The sequence below is a fragment of the Lodderomyces beijingensis genome, assembly GCF_963989305.1.
Source record: "Lodderomyces beijingensis strain CBS 14171 genome assembly, chromosome: 4".
Classification (NCBI taxonomy): domain Eukaryota; kingdom Fungi; phylum Ascomycota; class Pichiomycetes; order Serinales; family Debaryomycetaceae; genus Lodderomyces; species Lodderomyces beijingensis.
The window spans coordinates 272,007-289,144 of NC_089973.1; the positions used below are offsets into that span (position 1 = coordinate 272,007).

A 17,138-nucleotide genomic window follows, 5' to 3' on the forward strand; every position below is an offset into this window, starting at 1 on the left:
ATGAACTGAAACAAAGTAGAAGTAATGTATACCACGACTGACTGAGAAAATTCAGCCAAACAATGATCGAGTGATGAGATTTTATAGCCCAATCCATTGCACACTCTCTTTCCTTCTCTCCTAATTGCAGAGGCGAGCGCCTCTTGTTTGTTATAAATAAAGCACATTTTGGAAGATGACATCATCTTATAGCAACTGCCAAACGGGCACCGCGGGAAGGCCAACAAATGGAGCTGTAGTTCAGTGGTAGAGCACCAGATTCCAAATCTGGGAGTCGCAGGTTCGAATCCTGTCAGCTTCATTTGTGTGTTTTTTTTTTATTTTGAACCTGCAAAACGTCTCCAGAAAGCGCTTGATATCTCTCGCATCTTTTGCAACTGGTTTTTACCTTTATTTCTATTGTGAATTTTTTTTTTTTGGTAACAAGATATTCAATCACATCTGTCCTCTCCCCATGGCCAAGAAGGAAAAAGTAAAGAATGAAGTCAAGGATAGCAAGTCAAAGACAAAAACGGTAGAGCCAAGTGAAACGGCAGATCCAAAGAAGCCAACTCGAGGGTTGGCAATTGGGGAAAACTTTGGCTGGACTGGTAAACTTCCCGTGACTTTGCTCAATGAGCACTGCCAAAAGCAGAAATGGAACAAGTGCGATTACAGCATGATGAAGCGAGCAGGAGGACTTCTCTGTGTGATTACATTGTCTTGGGAGAACCCCAAAACCAAAGAGGTCATAAATGTTAAATTTGTGCCGAGTTACAAGCCGAGGCCCACCACGAACGAGGCAAGGCACATGGCTGCTACTTTTGTCCTTCATCGAATCAACTTTATCAAAAACATGAAAATGTTGTTGCCCGTGATATTTCGCGACTACTGGACAGAGTTGGAAAGCGAAAGGCTTGTGCTGCTAAAGGAAAACAAGAAATTGCACGATATCAAGTACAATGTGAACCCGTTTTTGGTCCATCTCGAGCAACAGGAAAGCAAAAGGAAGCAAGAAAAAGAGCGAGAGGACAGGATCAACCAAGAATCGAAAATTCAAAGGAAAGCCGTTAGTTTGGGACAAAGAAACGCTGTTGCCGAGAAGAAAACCCTTTCTTCTTTGCACTCGATCCCCAAAAAAGTGTGGGAATCAGCTCCTTTGTTGGATATACCTGCCGAGATAAGAGCAGATATTGAACTCTCTGTGCGAGAATATTTGACTTGGGATAAAAAAACTGATGACGTTGCCCCAAATGTAGAGGAGATTAAGAAATTAGTTGCATTGGGATTTAGGGAAAGCCATGCCCAGGAGGCATTTCAGTACACGTGGACATTTACAGGAGCCCTCGAGTGGTTGATATTCCACTTGCCGGAAGATGACCTTCCTTCGTCATTTTCCAAAAGCGAAAAGGAGTCAGAGGTCAGCTTGAGAGTTGCAAAGCCTTTGAAAACGGAATTGGCAATGAAGAGACTAAGGCACTCGGGTTTTTCAAACGACGTGATTCTCAAAATCTACGAGGATAACGATGAGGATTACTTTCAAACCAGCATAGAGCTCACCAAGTTATTGGGCTCTGGGGGCGAAGCATCTCCCGTAGAAGATAGCCAGGAACTATGGGATCAAGAGCTCGAGGCTATAAGCATGTCCAAAACGGACGTCACGATTGAGGACACCAATGTTGTCACCATAGGATTGGATGTCGACGGAATAGCCGAGAACAAAGTTAGCGTACGTTTATTCAAGTCCCAAAACTATCCAAACGAAGTGCCAGGCATTCAATTGGTGGTGAGCGAAAATTACAAGATTGCCAATTATGTTAAATTGTCGATTTTGAAAAGCCTCATTTCCGAATTGACTGTTAGCGAATGCATGATTTACTCTATCATCGAGTGGCTAGAACTTCACATGATGAGCAAGATAGAGGACCCTGGGTCCTTGTGTATGTATGAGCAAAACGAGGAGCAGATTTCGAGGAATTTTCTGCAAGTTGAGCAGTCTAGAAAACAGCGGCAGCAGAATGTCGAGTTGATTAAAAAACTGTATGTGGATCGGTCGGACGCGTTGAAGAAGTTGCAAAAACAGAGAGAGGCATTGCCTGCATGGAAAAAGCAGGAGTCGATAGTGAGTTTGATTGCTGCAAGTCAAATCACGTTAATCACCGGTGAAACCGGTTCCGGTAAGTCCACCCAAGTGGTTCAGTTTATCTTGGACCACCTAAACAAGGAAGGCGACTTCTCCACCACCATATTGTGCACGCAGCCGCGTCGTATTTCGGCAATGGGTCTTGCCAGCAGAATCTCCGAGACAAGAGGCGACAAAGTCGGACAAGAAACAGGATACATGATTCGAGGAGAGAGCAAAGTCAACTCCCAAACCAGAATCACGTTTTTGACCACGGGGATCCTTCTTCGGATGCTCCAGCAGTCTTTTAAGAACAAAGACGACTCGGACAAGATATTTGCAAAAGTTGGTTACATATTTATTGACGAAGTCCACGAAAGATCGGTGGATAGCGATTTCCTCCTTATCATCTTGAGGGACGTGTTGAAGAAATTTAAAAAGTTGAAAATAGTGTTGATGTCAGCAACGATTGAAAGAGAAAAATTTGACAAGTTCTTTGGCACTACAATCAACAATGCCCACATTGAGGGGAGAACATTCCCCATCGAGGATTTCTACTTGGATGATATTTTGCAATCCTTGGATTACAAGATGGAAGTTGGAGGAGAGCTCATCAAACCGCGCTCCGACTCGGCTTTCTTTAAAAAGGGAACCATCAATTACGACTTGCTTGTCAAGCTCGTAACGAAAGCGGACAGGGATCTAACATTGAGCGAGAATAATGGCTCGATTCTAGTGTTTTTGCCAGGTGTGGGTGAAATCAACCGCGCTATGAGGGAAGTCAGCGCAGTGCTTCCAAATGCAATAGTGTTGCCTCTTCATTCTTCATTGTCGCCGCGGGACCAAAACAGCGTCTTTAAATCATACCCTGGAAAAAAACGGAAAATTGTTTTGGCAACAAACATTGCTGAAACTTCGATTACGATTTCCGACTGTGTCGTGGTGATTGATACCGGTAGATCGAAAACCATGTTTTTTGATGCGGATCTCAACACAACAAAACTAGTCGAAGAATGGTGCTCCCAGGCCGAGATAAAGCAGCGTCGCGGGCGTTCGGGCCGTGTAACTAGCGGAACCTGCTACCATTTGTACACCAAAGAGACGGCTCAGAGTATGCTCAAACAGCCCATCCCCGAGATCAAGAGGGTCAGGCTTGAGAATTTGTATCTTATTGTCAAATCCATGGGCGTGGAAAATGTTGAAAATTTTTTGGCAAGTGGGTTGGATTCTCCAGACGCTTCGGCAATGGTGTCTGCGAAGAAGCTTTTAGAAGATGTTGGAGCTCTCAGTGAGGACCGGTTGACGAATCTCGGTCGGTACTTGTCATTTTTGCCCATGGATCCGCATACGGGGAAGCTTTTAATTTTGGGCTGTATATTTGGATGCCTTGACTTTTGCGTCACTTTGGCAGCAATCAATGCCGTGGGTAGTATCTTTGCCAACACGATGGAGAACAGACTGCAAATCAAGCTGGTCTTGACCAAATATTCCGAGGCCAGTGGCGATCTTGTTGGAGAAGCGAATGTTTTCTTGGCTTACCGCAACAACCCGAGTAAGCTGTTTATGAGAGAGCATTGCTTGTCCTTCACGGCTGTAAATGATGTCCAATCGACTATTATCCAGTTTCATCAACTACTCGATGAAATGGGCTTTGTCGGGAACAAGGAACCGAAACCGAAACTTAACCAAACTTTGGTTCGTGCGATTGTCACGGGATCTTTTTACCCAAACATCGTCAGGGTCCAGTATCCGAACCAAAAATATTTCAAATCAGCGCTGGGTTCCATTGCCGTGGATCCAGATGCCAAAGAAATCAAGTTGTGGATCAAAAATGAAAATGAGAGCCAAGAGCAGCATAATTTTCCTTCAACCAGGGTGTTTCTTCATCCTTCCTCATCCTTGTTTCTCAGCAAGACCGCTTATGAGGACGATGGAGGAGAAGCTAATGGTGGTAATAGTGCTATGGCGTACACTGAACTAACCCCATATGTGCCAAAATCCGAGTCTGCATTCAAGTCGGCATTTTTGACCTACAAGTCGTCGCACATGACGTCAAAGCTCTACATTCGCGGGGTGACACCTGCCGATTCAGTGGCAACCTTGTTATTTGGAGGCAACTTTGAATACGATGCCGGTGGCGTGGTTCTAGACGGGTGGATTCCAATCAGAACATGGTGCAAAAACGGAGTCTTGATAAAGCAAGTCCGCAAATTGTTGGACAAATATATAGACGAGAAGCTCTCAAGCGTGGAGAGCACTACGCATGGGACGATCTTGAACGTTATAGAGAAAGTCATCAATATATGAGATGGTGTTGGTAGAGGCATGGCAGGTAGCGCAGCTCTTGGGCATGGAACGTAAACACCCAAATATCATCAAATTTATCCAGACTATAGTACATGGACTCAAAGTAATCCACCATAAGCTCTTCCTTGTGGCATGCACCATGGACACTAATAACAGCAGCCAACCCGACACAAGGCCCACAACGCCTACTCCGGAGGCCGAACTCAACCCGCAGCGAGTCAAGGTCTTGGTGCAAAAACTCAAGGACGAAATTGCTGCTAGTCAAGCTGAGCTGGACCCCGTTAAAAAACAAGCACATATTGCCGTGGTTGAAAAAATCAAGCGAGTCTTGGTCAAGTATCAACAGCATCAGCAGCAACAGCAACAGCAACAGCAATATCAACCACACCTACAGCAGCAGCAGCAGCAGCAGCAGCAGCAATCACCACCACAACCACAAGAACAGCAGCAACAGCAGCCGCAAAATCTACCACAACCACGGCCAAAAGCAGGAGGTAGCAGTATTGTCAAGAGTGAGAGCACCGAAGTAGCCAATGCAATGTCGAACCTGCCTGCTCCGGCTATACCTTTACCAAGCGCGTCCTCAAGTCCCCCAATTGCCCCAATTGCTCCAGCTACCCCAGTCACTGCAATGCCCCCAATCCAACACCCTGTCCCATCGCAATACCCGGTGCAACCGCAAATTCAGGCACCCATACCTCAAAAGACTGCTTCGGCAGATGCGCTGAAAGTCACGTTGGAAAAGTATAATCAACTACGCGGTCTCCTCAAGGACCTACTAGACAAGATTAAAGTTTTGGAGACATCTCGAGATCAAGAAACTGATCCCACGAAGAAGGAGTCTATTGAAAAATCAATAAGCGGAGCCAGAATTCAGCTTCAACAGTGTCACAAGGGCGCTTTATTCATGCGGAAAGTTTTAATTGACTCTGGTCGGCTCTCGGCGAATGCAACTCCCGTTGTCACTTCAAACGGATCAAATCCTGCCAGCGCAACTGCTTCGCCAGCACCAGTGGCACCAGCGGCATCAATGGCACCAGCAGCGCCAGCAGCAATAGCAGCGCCAACAGTGCCAACAGTGGCCACAACAACACCGGCAGTATCAACAACAGCAGTGCCAACAGTAGCAACAACAACACCGGCAGCGGCAACAGCAGCAACAGCAGCAACAGCAGCAGCAGCAACAGCAGCAGCAGTACCAGCAACACCGATTGCCGCTGTGCCAACTTCCTCGCAGAAATCTAAAGCTGCCCCAGCGGAAACTGTAGCTGCCTCAGCACCAGCAACGAATAGGCTGACCCCCAACGAGGCTAAAACTCCAGCAACCAAGAAATCGTCATCTCCGACTCCATCAAGAATGCCAACAACGCAATCGAATCCAAAAACTAATCCAATATCAAGAACTAATACCACAAATCCAACTACTACTACTAATACTACAACAGCAGCAGGCAACACGACGGGGAAAACTTCGACTCCCACTGGCGAAACTCCAAACTCAAAACGTCCATTCCCTACTTCATTCGCCTCGAGTTCATCGACACAATTTGCCAATCCATCAACAAACGCCCTTCCAAACCCTCCACCTCAATTCACCATTCCTGATAACGACGGGCGGGTGCTAACAAAAAGGAAATTGAACGAGTTGATGACTCGTATATCGATAGACCAAGGCGACGTCAAGACCTCAGTCGACAATGACGTTGAGGAGCTCTTTTTAGACTTGGCGGATGAGTTTGTGCGGAACGTGATGGATTTCTCTTGCACCTTAGCCAAGCATCGGAAATTGGATCGAGTCGACATCAAGGACGTTCAGCTCCACCTTGAGAGGAACTGGGGGATCAAAGTGGCCGGGTACATGAATGATGATATTAAACCTATACGCAAGTGGCCCAAGAAAAAGTGAAGAAAAAAAAGGATTTACGACAAAACAGTGGCTAAATAGGTAGGTAGGTATAATGTTGGGGACGAACTAAAATGTATCATCATCGTCGTCGTCAACAATAAATAGCGTTGGCGTTAACGCCAACAATATTCCTTCCTTGACCCAATATTTCAAACCTTCGTTGACCATATACGATGGCATCTTGAGCATCGTGGATATGTACTCTACTGACAACTCGTTATCTTCCTCATTAAACATGGAAATGATTGCCGCTTTCTCGGGGCTCACTTGAAATTCCCTGTTTCCGCTCTTCAACTCTAATCGTATAGTGACTCTGCCTAAACTTGGAACAAGTTTCAATGTTCTTCCCGGTTTCTCCATAGAGTTTTTATCCTGGAAGCGCTTGAATATGTCATCCATAAGTTTGGGCCATTTAAAGTCGTTATTGTTTTCCGTGTTGCCATCAAGGACGCTGGACCAGTATAGATGCGACAATATGCCAAATTGTATAGCGGCAGCTCCATTTATTTCTCTGCTGACTTTGAAATCTTTAATCATGACATCGAGAGTCGTGAAACTGTTCTTGCCAAATCGCAGCTTCAAGAGATTCAATTTGGCTTCAACATCGCTCACGTCAAAATCGCGAGCGTCAATCATTTGACTTGCAAATAGATTGGTAAACTCTTGAATGAAGATTTCCTTGGAGTCGAAAATGGAAATCAAGGATTCGATGATATCGGTGACTTTTTCCTTTTTGAAATCCGGTAACGCGTCTATGGGATCGGGGGTCCAGTTTAAATCATGACAATCCTCGTTGGCGTTTTTATTGACGTACATTTTCTTTTTGGCGTGAGTGGAGGAGGAGGAGGAGTCCTTCTTTTTGGAATTGTACAATTGCTCTGCCAAATCGCGTAGTTTATTATCCTCGCTAGTATCTAGCAAACCATGGACTAGTTTAGTGAAAATGTCACTTCTCAGTTTCAAATAGTTTCTTATTGGCCTCACTACTTTGTCGAGCAACACGCCTTTGGGATCAATCAAGAGGAACGACTTTATGGTGCGGGTGTAAGTGATCATGACATCAACCGTGTTGACCCCAGCATGTAGCAAATGCTTGCGGCACTCGTCAATGAAATGGTCCACGAGCTGGCCCCGCTGTTCATTTTGCGACTCTGGAGAATAGTAGTTGTAAAAGGGTAGAAAAGACGAAGCAGTAGTAGTGGTGGTAGAAGAAGAAGAATTCGACTTTAGGCTGTTTTGGTCGAGTTTAAACTTCAGCAAACAGGTGTGAAGCTCTTTTAGTGCGATTTCACTATTGGGGTAGGCCAGGACCAAGAAATAGATTTCTTGGACTCGTTGTGAAATCAACTCACCGTGGGCAAGTTTCATCAATTCGTACAAGTAGATGTGGTTCATGGTATCGGTCAAGTTTGACTCCGTGGTGTAGCTAACAACGATGGAGAAATTTGGATAAATTTCATTTTGGATAAAGGAGTTGATTGCCTCCAATAGCGGTCGGTTCCAGATACCACTGCTTAGCTGGATAGTGAAGTCCTTGATCCTGCTGATGGAAAGCTCCACCACAATCTCATTCAACTTGTCCGACATGCCAATTGTCACCAACGTGGAGATGATATCGATTATGTTGAGGGTCATTGTGGGCGAGATGGGCTTGGAAAGCGTGCTTTTGAAGAAAAGATTACTTTGGAAAAATTGAGTGAGGTGAGCGACAAAGTCCGTTTTCTCAAACAAGTAGGAGGTCAAACTTATATGGAATCGGTTATTGAACAATCTGCGCACGGTGGAGGGCAAGTTTAAGTGGTCGATTTGACTTTCGTAGTGATGGTTCAATAGTTTGATAAAGTTGATGAAATCGATAAAGGTAAACTCCTTCTCCATGGGCTTGTGGTATTGGTGGAGTTGAGCGTTGACGGAGTTGATGTAGACATTCATGAGCTTGAGGTGGTCTTCTTCATTCTTTAAGCAGCTTTTGATGGCCAGTTTGATTCGATGTGACGGCTCCTTATACTTTGAAAGGGAAAACTTGGGGTCGATGGTTTCAAATTTGGGCTGCTGCGTGCTACTTCGCGTCTGGCGTAGATGTCTGGGCTTTGCAAGGGGAACATCTTGTGCCTGTGCCACTGCCATGTACTGTGGTATAACCGGTTGCAACCAATCTAGTAGAATCTGGATATCGTTATCGATATCAGATTGTTCAGCGGATAAATCATCTAGCAACGGAAAGGGGTAAATAGACTGGATCTGACCAGCTGATAGTTTCTGATTGCCAAAGTCCAATGCCAGCATTGTACACAGAGAAATATCTCTTGATTATCCAATATCTATTCCTGTTCGTGGGTGGTTTCAACAACTAGCCAGCATAATTGAAGATTTGATCTTTCGGATTTCCATGTTGATACACGCGTATCCATCATTTTTTTCCTCATGTTGATCCAACTACCGCCACGAACAACCATCACCACCGTCAGCACGCTAACCACATCCACCGAGCAAGGTTCAAGGTTCAGGTGAAAGCAGCTATCAAGAAACAGTTGAGGAGGAAATTAGAAAATGGTATGTTTTGCACCGTTTGAGTTCTCAATTACAGTTTTTGAACGAAAGTTTTACTGACAAGGAGCCTCCAGGTGAACAAGAGTACATTGAAAAACCAATTCTGCGAGCTTACGGGAACTTCACTATCGACAGCAGCGAGGTATATGGACCAGGCAGACTACAATATAGCTCAAGCAGTCGACTTATACTACAACAAACATCCGAGCCATGCGCCACTCCATGCTTCAGCTAAACCAAGCAGTAATTCTTACAGTGCCAAATTAGTTGCCATTTACGACAAATACAAGGATGTTGATAACAACGAGATTATAGATATAGAAGGCACGATTAGATATCTTGAGGACTTGAAAATCGATCCCGACAACGCCAGGGCTTTGTCGTTGGCGTTTTTGTTGAATTCGAAGAAAACGGGAGTTTTCCAACGAGATTGCTTTTTGCAAGTATGGCTGAAGTATAAAATCGAGACCCTATCAGCAATGTCGAGTTTTATAACCAAGTTTCATAACGATATATGCTATAACCGTGGAGAATACTATGATCTTGCCGGGAACTCACTTCGGTTTAAAAAGTTGTATGATTTCACTTTTGGCTTTCTCGTTGAATCTGAAGGTCAAAAAGTTTTGGATTTGGAGATTGCTACTGGGTACTGGCAGTTGCTTCTCCCCATTGTTGTTGATGCTCATCTTGAGAACCAGCAGGTGGGCGAAGAAAAAGAGTCCATCAGGGCCAAAGTTGACGAACGGATTATGCAATGGGTTGAGTTTCTCAATTCGAAACCGAGAAAAGTCATTTCGTTTGACACCTGGTCGATGTTTTTGCCATTTTTCCAAGAGGTGGTCTTGTCCGATCCCTGGAAGTTCAGTGGGTATGATGAGATGGCAGCTTGGCCCAGTAAGATTGACGAATATATAGAGCATTTGTACGATAACGACTTGCTACAAAACAAGGAGTACTAATGCATTAACAAAATTTTTGATCACAAAGTAACTGACAATGAAATGAAATAACTCAATTGCAAGAACTAAACTGAAAGAAACTCAACTGCAAGCGGGCAGCTAATTAAGAAGACTATCAATACTGGATTTTCTCAAGGCAAGCAACGTTTTAGAAGCATAGGAGTCCGAGATTTTATCGCTTCCACTGCTACCGCCAACTTCCAATTCTTCCTCCATCATGGAAGGCAAGCTATTGCGATCCGACGTTAGTTTAGATTTGAAGATCTTGTTTCTCGGGACATCATTGAGATTCAGGGATGGGTTGAGAGCAGGATCGGGTAAAGTGAACTTACCTGAATTTGAACTTGAGCTTGAGCTTGAATTTGAGTTGATAAAGCCTTTTGATCCCATGACTAGAGACGACGAGGAAGAAGAAGGAGTGAAAGAATTTGGACTCTGATTTGAAAGCGAGCTTTTCAACGGTATTGTGAATGGGGAAGGATTTGCTGATTTTAGAACCATGGTTTGTGGTGAAGTTGGATTTGAAATTTTCCTGCCGCTTCTGAAAACATCATTCGTGCCTGTGTATTTATTCAACATGGTTAGAATTGGCGCCATATCGGGGGTGAAATCGGGAGTTGGTAGTAGGGGCTTGGCATTTGCTCTTTGGCTGTTACCACTAGTGGTGGTGTTGGCGGTGTTGGTGGCCATGGTGGTTGTCGAGTTTACTGCTGCTGTTGTTGTTGTTAATGATGATGATGATGGTGCAATGCTTGAAGATCTACTGCTAAAAGTATTATTGTCATCATCTTCACTCAATTCTCGTTCGTTATCCGCTTCACCTTCACCTTCGTCTTCCTCTTCGTCTTCGTTTTCTTCAACTATACTGTGAGTTTTCCTCTTTTTGTACTTTATAGGGGTATTCACATCAGACGCAGCATTGTTCAGAGGCAACTGCTGCAAATCAGCCAAATCTTTAAAGTTAAAGTCAATGTCGATGTTTCTATACTGGTTGACATCTAGTGGAATCTTGGCAAAATCAATATCAAAATGCTTGATCATGTCAACAGTTTGTTGAGAAAAATCTTCACCTTCAATTCCGTGCTGGCGTAGTAGTTGGTGTTGTTTTTCTATAATGTGGTGTAGATATAGAATGTACTCAACTGAGCTTTTGAGGATGGTTAATTTGTACATTCCGTCAATCTTGTTGCCGTTGTTGAGGGAGGAATTGGCTGGGGCCTTCTTGTTTGTTGTTGTAGTTGAAGAATTATTACCACCTGGGGTGCCAGCTGCACTAGGGGTGGTACCAGTGGTGCTGTAGCAGTTTCGGCAAGCGGGGATCAAATATTTCAAAGCTTCAAATTCTCGATTAATCTTGATTCTGCGTCTCTTTTCGATAATTGAATGCAATTGCTTTGTTTCATTCTTGCGTTTGGCCAATTCTTCCGAGTCGATATTGGCAGTTGACCTTCTTCTCTTCTTTTTGCTCGGCATCGACTCCAAGTTTGGAGACGTTGGTTCTGAGTCATTGTTGTCGGAATAGCTTTTGCTCTCGCTGTTGTTGTTGTTGCTGTTGTTGCTGCTGTATTCGTTTGTCAACACTTCGTAGCCGCCATTACTTTCTTCAGGGTCCAATTCTTTGTTGAGTTGAATGATTGTTGTTTTTAGCACTGGCGGAGCTGTCAAAGTCATTTTGGGTCCTGGTTGTTTCGTTGAAGCTGGGGAGCGGTGGAGTGGTGGAGTGGTGGAGTATAAGCCTTCTGAATTTTTGTTGCCGGGATGGAGGGGAACGTCTAGCCTCGTGACACCGCAGTCTTCTTGCTTTCTTTTGGTTCTTTCTGGCCTGAGAGGAGCTTAGGCACTGGCTTGTTTGCAGAGTAAAAAACGGCTACCTCGCTTGGAATGAGAATGAGAATGAGTCTGGAATGAGAATGAGAATGTGTCTGGAGCGGTGGAGCGGCGGAGTATAAGCCTTCTGAAGGAGAAAGTCTAGCCTCGTGACACCGCAGTCTTCTTGCTTCTGTTGGTTCGTTCTGGCCTGAGAGGAGCTTAGGCACTGGCTTGTTTGCAAAGTAAAAAACGGCTACCCCGCTTGGAATGAGAATGAGAATGGGTCTGGAGTGTGTCTGGAGCAGAGGCAGGGATAAGAAAGGCAGCTCCCGTGCACATATATATATATATAGGTATAGGTACGGGTACCGCGTACTTGGGTGAAGAGTAGATTGGAAGGTGTGAAATTAGAGGTCCCACGAGGTCTAGATATTTCCCACTTTGGTTACACAAAAGGGAGACAAGGAGAGCAGGCACTAATTGCTGTTTATATGCAGGCACACACAATCACTCCGTCAAAGAAAGCCCCCCACGCGCACACTGTCTCTCTTCTCGGGGGAGCTAAGAGTGTGGAATTGCTATAGCTGGAGAGAGAGAGAGAGAGAGAAAGAGAGATCCCCACCTTGTCTCTTTCTCCCTTTCCCCACCCTTCTTGGTTGTCTCTAAGAAGAACAAGGGTTGGAGTGGCGGAGGTTGTGGTTGTTATGGGTGGTGCTCGTGGGCGGCAGCTTTTAGTTGTCGTGTGATTTTTAGTGCGCACACTTGGTAGCGCCATTTTTCTCTCTTTCGCTCGGCTCCTTTTTTTCCGTTGCTGCACGTGGTAGCGCCGTCATTTCGCCATAATAAGCGCTTGTCACCTCGTGGTGGCTGATATCTCATAACCACAGGAGATGGAGAGAGGGTCAAGAACCACTAGAGAGAGCCGGTTGAACCCGCCTTTCTCCGCTCTTCTTCTTCAACTTCATGTGGATGTTGGTTGAGTATGCAACGTCCGCCTGACCTCCCTCTGCAACTCATGCGTGTTTCCACAGACTCACAAGCTACTATTTAATGGTAAAATACTTGTATGTGGAACAAATTATCTGAGTTCGATTCTCAGTAGTTACCCTTAGATATTCCTCACACTCTGCTAAAACCTTATTTCTCCCTTTTTTTTTGATTTTTAGTGGCAATGTCTAAATGCCAAGGAACGAGGTTAGGCCGACAGGTTGGTATTGGGCATAATAGGGGTAGGGGGGGGGGGAGGGAGGGGGCAAGGGTATAGCATGTCAGTCTGCTAGTGTGACAGTGTGGGTGATCTTGATGTTTGCAGATATTTCTCTTGATTAATGGAGAGTCACGTGACGCGCTCAAACCCGGTAGTGCCATTGATATAAACCACAACTCGGGGGAACGACATCCACCTCCAACCTTTTCTACTTTCTCACCATCTACAACTAAGAAGAAACACACCAACTCTCTCAGAACAGTAAGGTGGGTCTTCATTGAAAAAGTAAGAGAAGAGAGTTCTTCTCCCATCCCACCGTCGCCATTCTCTTGTTGATTTTGACGCAAGTAGTTAACCTGCTGTTTTTTCTTGAACTCGACACCAGTTTTGCACGGCAAGTGCTGCAAACAAGCACCTCTAACGTCGATGCAGCTGGCTTTTGATCTTTCTCAACAGCTCTTGACCAAAGGGGACTGAATCGTTGCTTCGTTGCTGAAAGATGTTTCAACGGGCCACCTTATGCCTTGAAATTTTTTTTTTAACATTTTTTGGCAGCCAAATATATATATGTGTTAGGCTTGGAAAGTTTTACAACCAGACTTTTCCACATCTATTCCACCAGATATATACATACAGACACGTATCGGCTGGTCTTGAAAGAGCCGTTTCCAAAATGTCCGGGTTGAAACGATTGACTCCTGCGCCTCCTCCCAAGATCAATGCTTGGACTGACAACAAGTTGGTGATCAACGACGAAGGAGACGGAGAAGAAGGTAATGGTGATAATGGTTATAAAGATGCTAATGCTGATGTTGATTATGGCGATGGTGAGGATAGAAACAGATCCACCGTTAACAACCAGGTTTCTAAACTTTCTAAAGAGGGTCTCATCATCCCCGACATGCCCGACATGCCGGATGCAACGTCTTTGTCGCATCAATCACCTCCTCGTATACCTGCAGTCAATATCACAGACATTTCCAGTGAAACCAGCAGTTTGTTGCAACTGACAACTTCGGCAAGTAAGCGGTCAAACAAGCAGGATATGTTAGTCACAGTGGGTAAAAACCTCAAGATCAAAAAGCCAAACTTCCCCAAACCTAGAGAGGTCAAGGGAGGCAGCGGGCAATCCAAATACAGAATCTTTGATGATAGTATAAGGTCTCCAACCTTTAGTCTTCATCAACACCAGCACCAGCACCAGCATCAGCATCAGCATCAACACCATAGTCCCAATCATAACCATAATATCAATCACAATATTACCCATAGTCTCAGTCATAGCCATAGTATTAATCACAATCTTAGTCATAATATTAATCATAATCACCACATATGGTCCCTCAGTTCCAATGTCATGGGCAGCCCACAGCTGGTTAGCTCAATGTTGTCATTGGAACCACCATCTCCCGCTAGTATCATGACAAGCAGCTTACCAACACCGGTGCTCATACCTTCAGCAACTGCTCCCTATTATCCCCAATCTTCCCCGCAACCACCACCGCAGATTTTCCCCTTGCCTGCACCAATGATCCTCTATGGCGTTCCCCGAGTGCAAAATCCACCCACAACGGCCATGCTGCCATCGTCTTTAATGAGTACTCCACGCTCCAGCATCGATGAAAAACGCGAGGCTAAAAAGCTCAACATCAAGAAGCAGTTGGAATATTATTTTTCCACTGAAAATCTTTGCAAGGATACATATCTAAGATCCTTGTTTGACAAAACCGACGGTAAAGTGCAAGTGCAGCAATTAATCGCCTTCAATAGGCTCAAAATTTTGACTCAAAATGGCAAATACGTGGACTTGTTGGTGGAAGCAGCGCACGAGATGACTTCATTGGAAGTTCTTGATGATAATAGTCATCTCCGCTTGAGAGATTGGAAACTATGGGTCATTTGATGGAAAAAAAAAGAAAAAAAGCTGGACCCTAGCCATGGATCACTTTTTAAATCTCATTTCATTTCAGATCACTCGAGTACATTTCGTGGATTTTCCTTCGTTTTGCAATGGCACTCTGCTTGGCAGCTTCTTCATCCTTTCTGGCTTTCATCATCAACAACGTGGGACTGGCCTCGATGCTCAAGTTCAAGTCCGAGCCGTTTGGTAAATGTTCACGGCCTGCTTGTATTTGTACAGTCTTTCTGGCTTCCAAATCTTTCTTGTCCATCTCCCAAGCTAGAGTTTGCAACTTTTCCAATTTTTGCGCTTCACCATCCAACTTCTTGACAAACATGTTCCTGTCGTTGAGAAACCCCTTGGTTAAATCCTTGGCTAATCGTGATTTCGGATCATATTCAATTCTAATCTTTCCATTGGCCAGGCTATTAATGTTTTCAATATACGTCGGCACGTCTTGTCTATCGCGCAACATCTTTTCCATGGGATCCTTTTTGATATTCCGCCCCACTTCGCTTTTATCGATTCCCAACTCCTGTAGTTCTAGTTCGTAATCAGTGTCATCGGAGTCATCATTGCGGCCCCCATCACCATCGATGTCATCACCATGCTTTGATCTCCAGTTCTTGACCTGGGCCAACCATTCTTCAGTCGAATAGCCGTACCACCGATCACGCTTACTATCGTAGTTTTCAAATTTGGATTCCTTGCGCACACTTTCGTCAAAGTCATCACTGATCCCCTGTCCTGCTTGCGCTACACTATGATCGACAATTTCCTTGCCGTTTCTATGGTGGGACAAATAGTCCTCGTTCCCGCTTGCTTCATTCCCATTCTGGTCTTCTCGATACCATGGTTTCGAGACAATGTACTTTGGAATGTATTGGTTCAGTTGCTTCTTTTTGGACATGGCTGGTATATTTCGATGTTTTCTACATTTGAAGAAAACAAGTTCCTCTGTGGGGACAACAACAAAAAAAAATTAAAAATTAAAAATAATTTTGCAACTTTTACTTTTCTACATCGATGGGAAAATGCACCAAATTTCTATTAAAAAAGAGGACAGGACAAGATTAGAATCCTTTCCATTCTTCTTCTTCCTCTTCATGATCATGATCATCGTCTTCATCTTCATCGTCGCCGTCTTTCTCTCCATCGGCTTGTTCAAGGACACCCCATTCGGTCAACCTGGAATCGTCCAACACTTCTTCCTTGATTTTCTCCCTCAAAGTCTTGAGTTTAGCACTTTGACTCAAATCAGCAAAAAGCTGTATGAGATCACGCACATTTGCTTCACTTGCAATGGCAATTTTTGCCGCCTCTAGATCCCCGATTTTCTTTTCGCCATAATCTGGATCATCTCGATCCACCTCTTCTTCTTTTTCCTCGGCTTCCTCATCTTGCTCTTCCAACGCTTCAAATAAAACCAATTCAAGTTCATCCAAATATATATCACACATGTGATACGGCAACGCCACGGGCACTTTATCGCTGCCGCTCAAGATCGTCTCGGACAACACCGCAGTCCACTTTGAAACCAAGTCCAGATCCCATCCACTCAGCTTCAAATACCTGAAGTTGTGCCTCAATATCCGTCTGATTAGAAGATAGTACTTGTCGATTCTCCACTGGTCTATACTGCTCCACTCCTTGATCATGATCAAGTTGAAAGCCCGCACAAACTGCAAAAAGGCCTGGGGGCTCTTTATGCAGTCCAGATATATGCGGCCCAAACTTTCAGCTAATCGTTCTTGCGCCTTGGCCTTATCGCAGAACCACATTGAAAAGTATAACCCTCGCCAGAGTTTCTCCATCTCGAGCAAAGAGAGCGATTCAGGCTTGATCGTTTTGGACGAGAGGTATCTGCGCAACGCTTCAAGGGCGGCATTTCGCGTTTTCCTGTCGTTGGACGCCAATTTCTTGACAAATGCGGAAGTCAGTGACATGTCCTGCTGGGTGAAACTTTTCTCGATGACCGCTCAGACTTTCCTCCTCCCACACACACTCCAAGCTGGGGATTTGTTGCAAGAAAAGTGGTGATAGTGGAGTGAAAGAGATGAGAAGAAGAGAAGAGGGAGAAAAGAGCCCGTGTCGTGTCGCAAACTTTCGGTGAAAAAAAAAACGTCACACACGCGGCATGGCCACCGCAGGGCATTCCACCAACATCAACCCAATTGCAAAAACCACCAAAACATGTCATCCAATTACTCCAACGAAACGTAGAGCTACAGAGAGTGAGGGCTATATATCATCGGAGCGAAAGAAAACAAAACACACAGCCAAAAAAAAAAAGTTCAATTCAAAATTTCAATTCAATTCATTAAACAATCAAGTACCTGATTGGGATATGTATCAATTTAACAGCATACCCAACAACACCCATCATAAGAAAGCCAACT

At 44.6% G+C, this 17,138-nt stretch overlaps 8 protein-coding genes across 8 annotated transcripts; 4 read left to right on the forward strand and 4 right to left on the reverse strand. All coding sequences in view use genetic code 12, as the record gives it.

Annotated features, from left to right (window-relative positions):
• Nucleotides 1-454: 454 nt before the first annotated feature.
• LODBEIA_P31960 (uncharacterized protein) lies at nucleotides 455-4,408 on the forward strand (the record flags this gene model as incomplete). The annotated part of the gene is made up of 1 exon (XM_066973279.1): nucleotides 455-4,408. One exon carries the CDS (start codon nucleotides 455-457, stop codon nucleotides 4,406-4,408), a length of 3,954 nt encoding a protein of 1,317 aa, XP_066830134.1.
• Nucleotides 4,409-4,547: 139 nt separating this feature from the next.
• LODBEIA_P31970 (uncharacterized protein) lies at nucleotides 4,548-6,314 on the forward strand (the record flags this gene model as incomplete). Its single annotated transcript, XM_066973280.1, has 1 exon — nucleotides 4,548-6,314. The coding sequence occupies one exon, from the start codon at nucleotides 4,548-4,550 to the stop codon at nucleotides 6,312-6,314; it is 1,767 nt and encodes a 588-aa protein (XP_066830135.1).
• Nucleotides 6,315-6,380: 66 nt separating this feature from the next.
• Nucleotides 6,381-8,600, reverse strand: LODBEIA_P31980 (uncharacterized protein; the record flags this gene model as incomplete). Its single annotated transcript, XM_066973281.1, has 1 exon — nucleotides 6,381-8,600. The coding sequence occupies one exon, from the start codon at nucleotides 8,598-8,600 to the stop codon at nucleotides 6,381-6,383; it is 2,220 nt and encodes a 739-aa protein (XP_066830136.1).
• Nucleotides 8,601-8,864: 264 nt separating this feature from the next.
• LODBEIA_P31990 (uncharacterized protein) lies at nucleotides 8,865-9,823 on the forward strand (the record flags this gene model as incomplete). The annotated part of the gene is made up of 2 exons (XM_066973282.1): nucleotides 8,865-8,867; nucleotides 8,939-9,823. The coding sequence occupies 2 exons, from the start codon at nucleotides 8,865-8,867 to the stop codon at nucleotides 9,821-9,823; spliced, it is 888 nt and encodes a 295-aa protein (XP_066830137.1).
• Nucleotides 9,824-9,922: 99 nt separating this feature from the next.
• LODBEIA_P32000 (uncharacterized protein) lies at nucleotides 9,923-11,494 on the reverse strand (the record flags this gene model as incomplete). Its single annotated transcript, XM_066973285.1, has 1 exon — nucleotides 9,923-11,494. The coding sequence occupies one exon, from the start codon at nucleotides 11,492-11,494 to the stop codon at nucleotides 9,923-9,925; it is 1,572 nt and encodes a 523-aa protein (XP_066830138.1).
• A 2,018-nt stretch (nucleotides 11,495-13,512) lies between these two features.
• LODBEIA_P32010 (uncharacterized protein) lies at nucleotides 13,513-14,742 on the forward strand (the record flags this gene model as incomplete). Its single annotated transcript, XM_066973286.1, has 1 exon — nucleotides 13,513-14,742. One exon carries the CDS (start codon nucleotides 13,513-13,515, stop codon nucleotides 14,740-14,742), a length of 1,230 nt encoding a protein of 409 aa, XP_066830139.1.
• Nucleotides 14,743-14,800: 58 nt separating this feature from the next.
• On the reverse strand, nucleotides 14,801-15,649 carry LODBEIA_P32020 (uncharacterized protein; the record flags this gene model as incomplete). The annotated part of the gene is made up of 1 exon (XM_066973287.1): nucleotides 14,801-15,649. The coding sequence occupies one exon, from the start codon at nucleotides 15,647-15,649 to the stop codon at nucleotides 14,801-14,803; it is 849 nt and encodes a 282-aa protein (XP_066830140.1).
• Nucleotides 15,650-15,812: 163 nt separating this feature from the next.
• LODBEIA_P32030 (uncharacterized protein) lies at nucleotides 15,813-16,685 on the reverse strand (the record flags this gene model as incomplete). The annotated part of the gene is made up of 1 exon (XM_066973288.1): nucleotides 15,813-16,685. The coding sequence occupies one exon, from the start codon at nucleotides 16,683-16,685 to the stop codon at nucleotides 15,813-15,815; it is 873 nt and encodes a 290-aa protein (XP_066830141.1).
• Nucleotides 16,686-17,138: the final 453 nt, after the last annotated feature.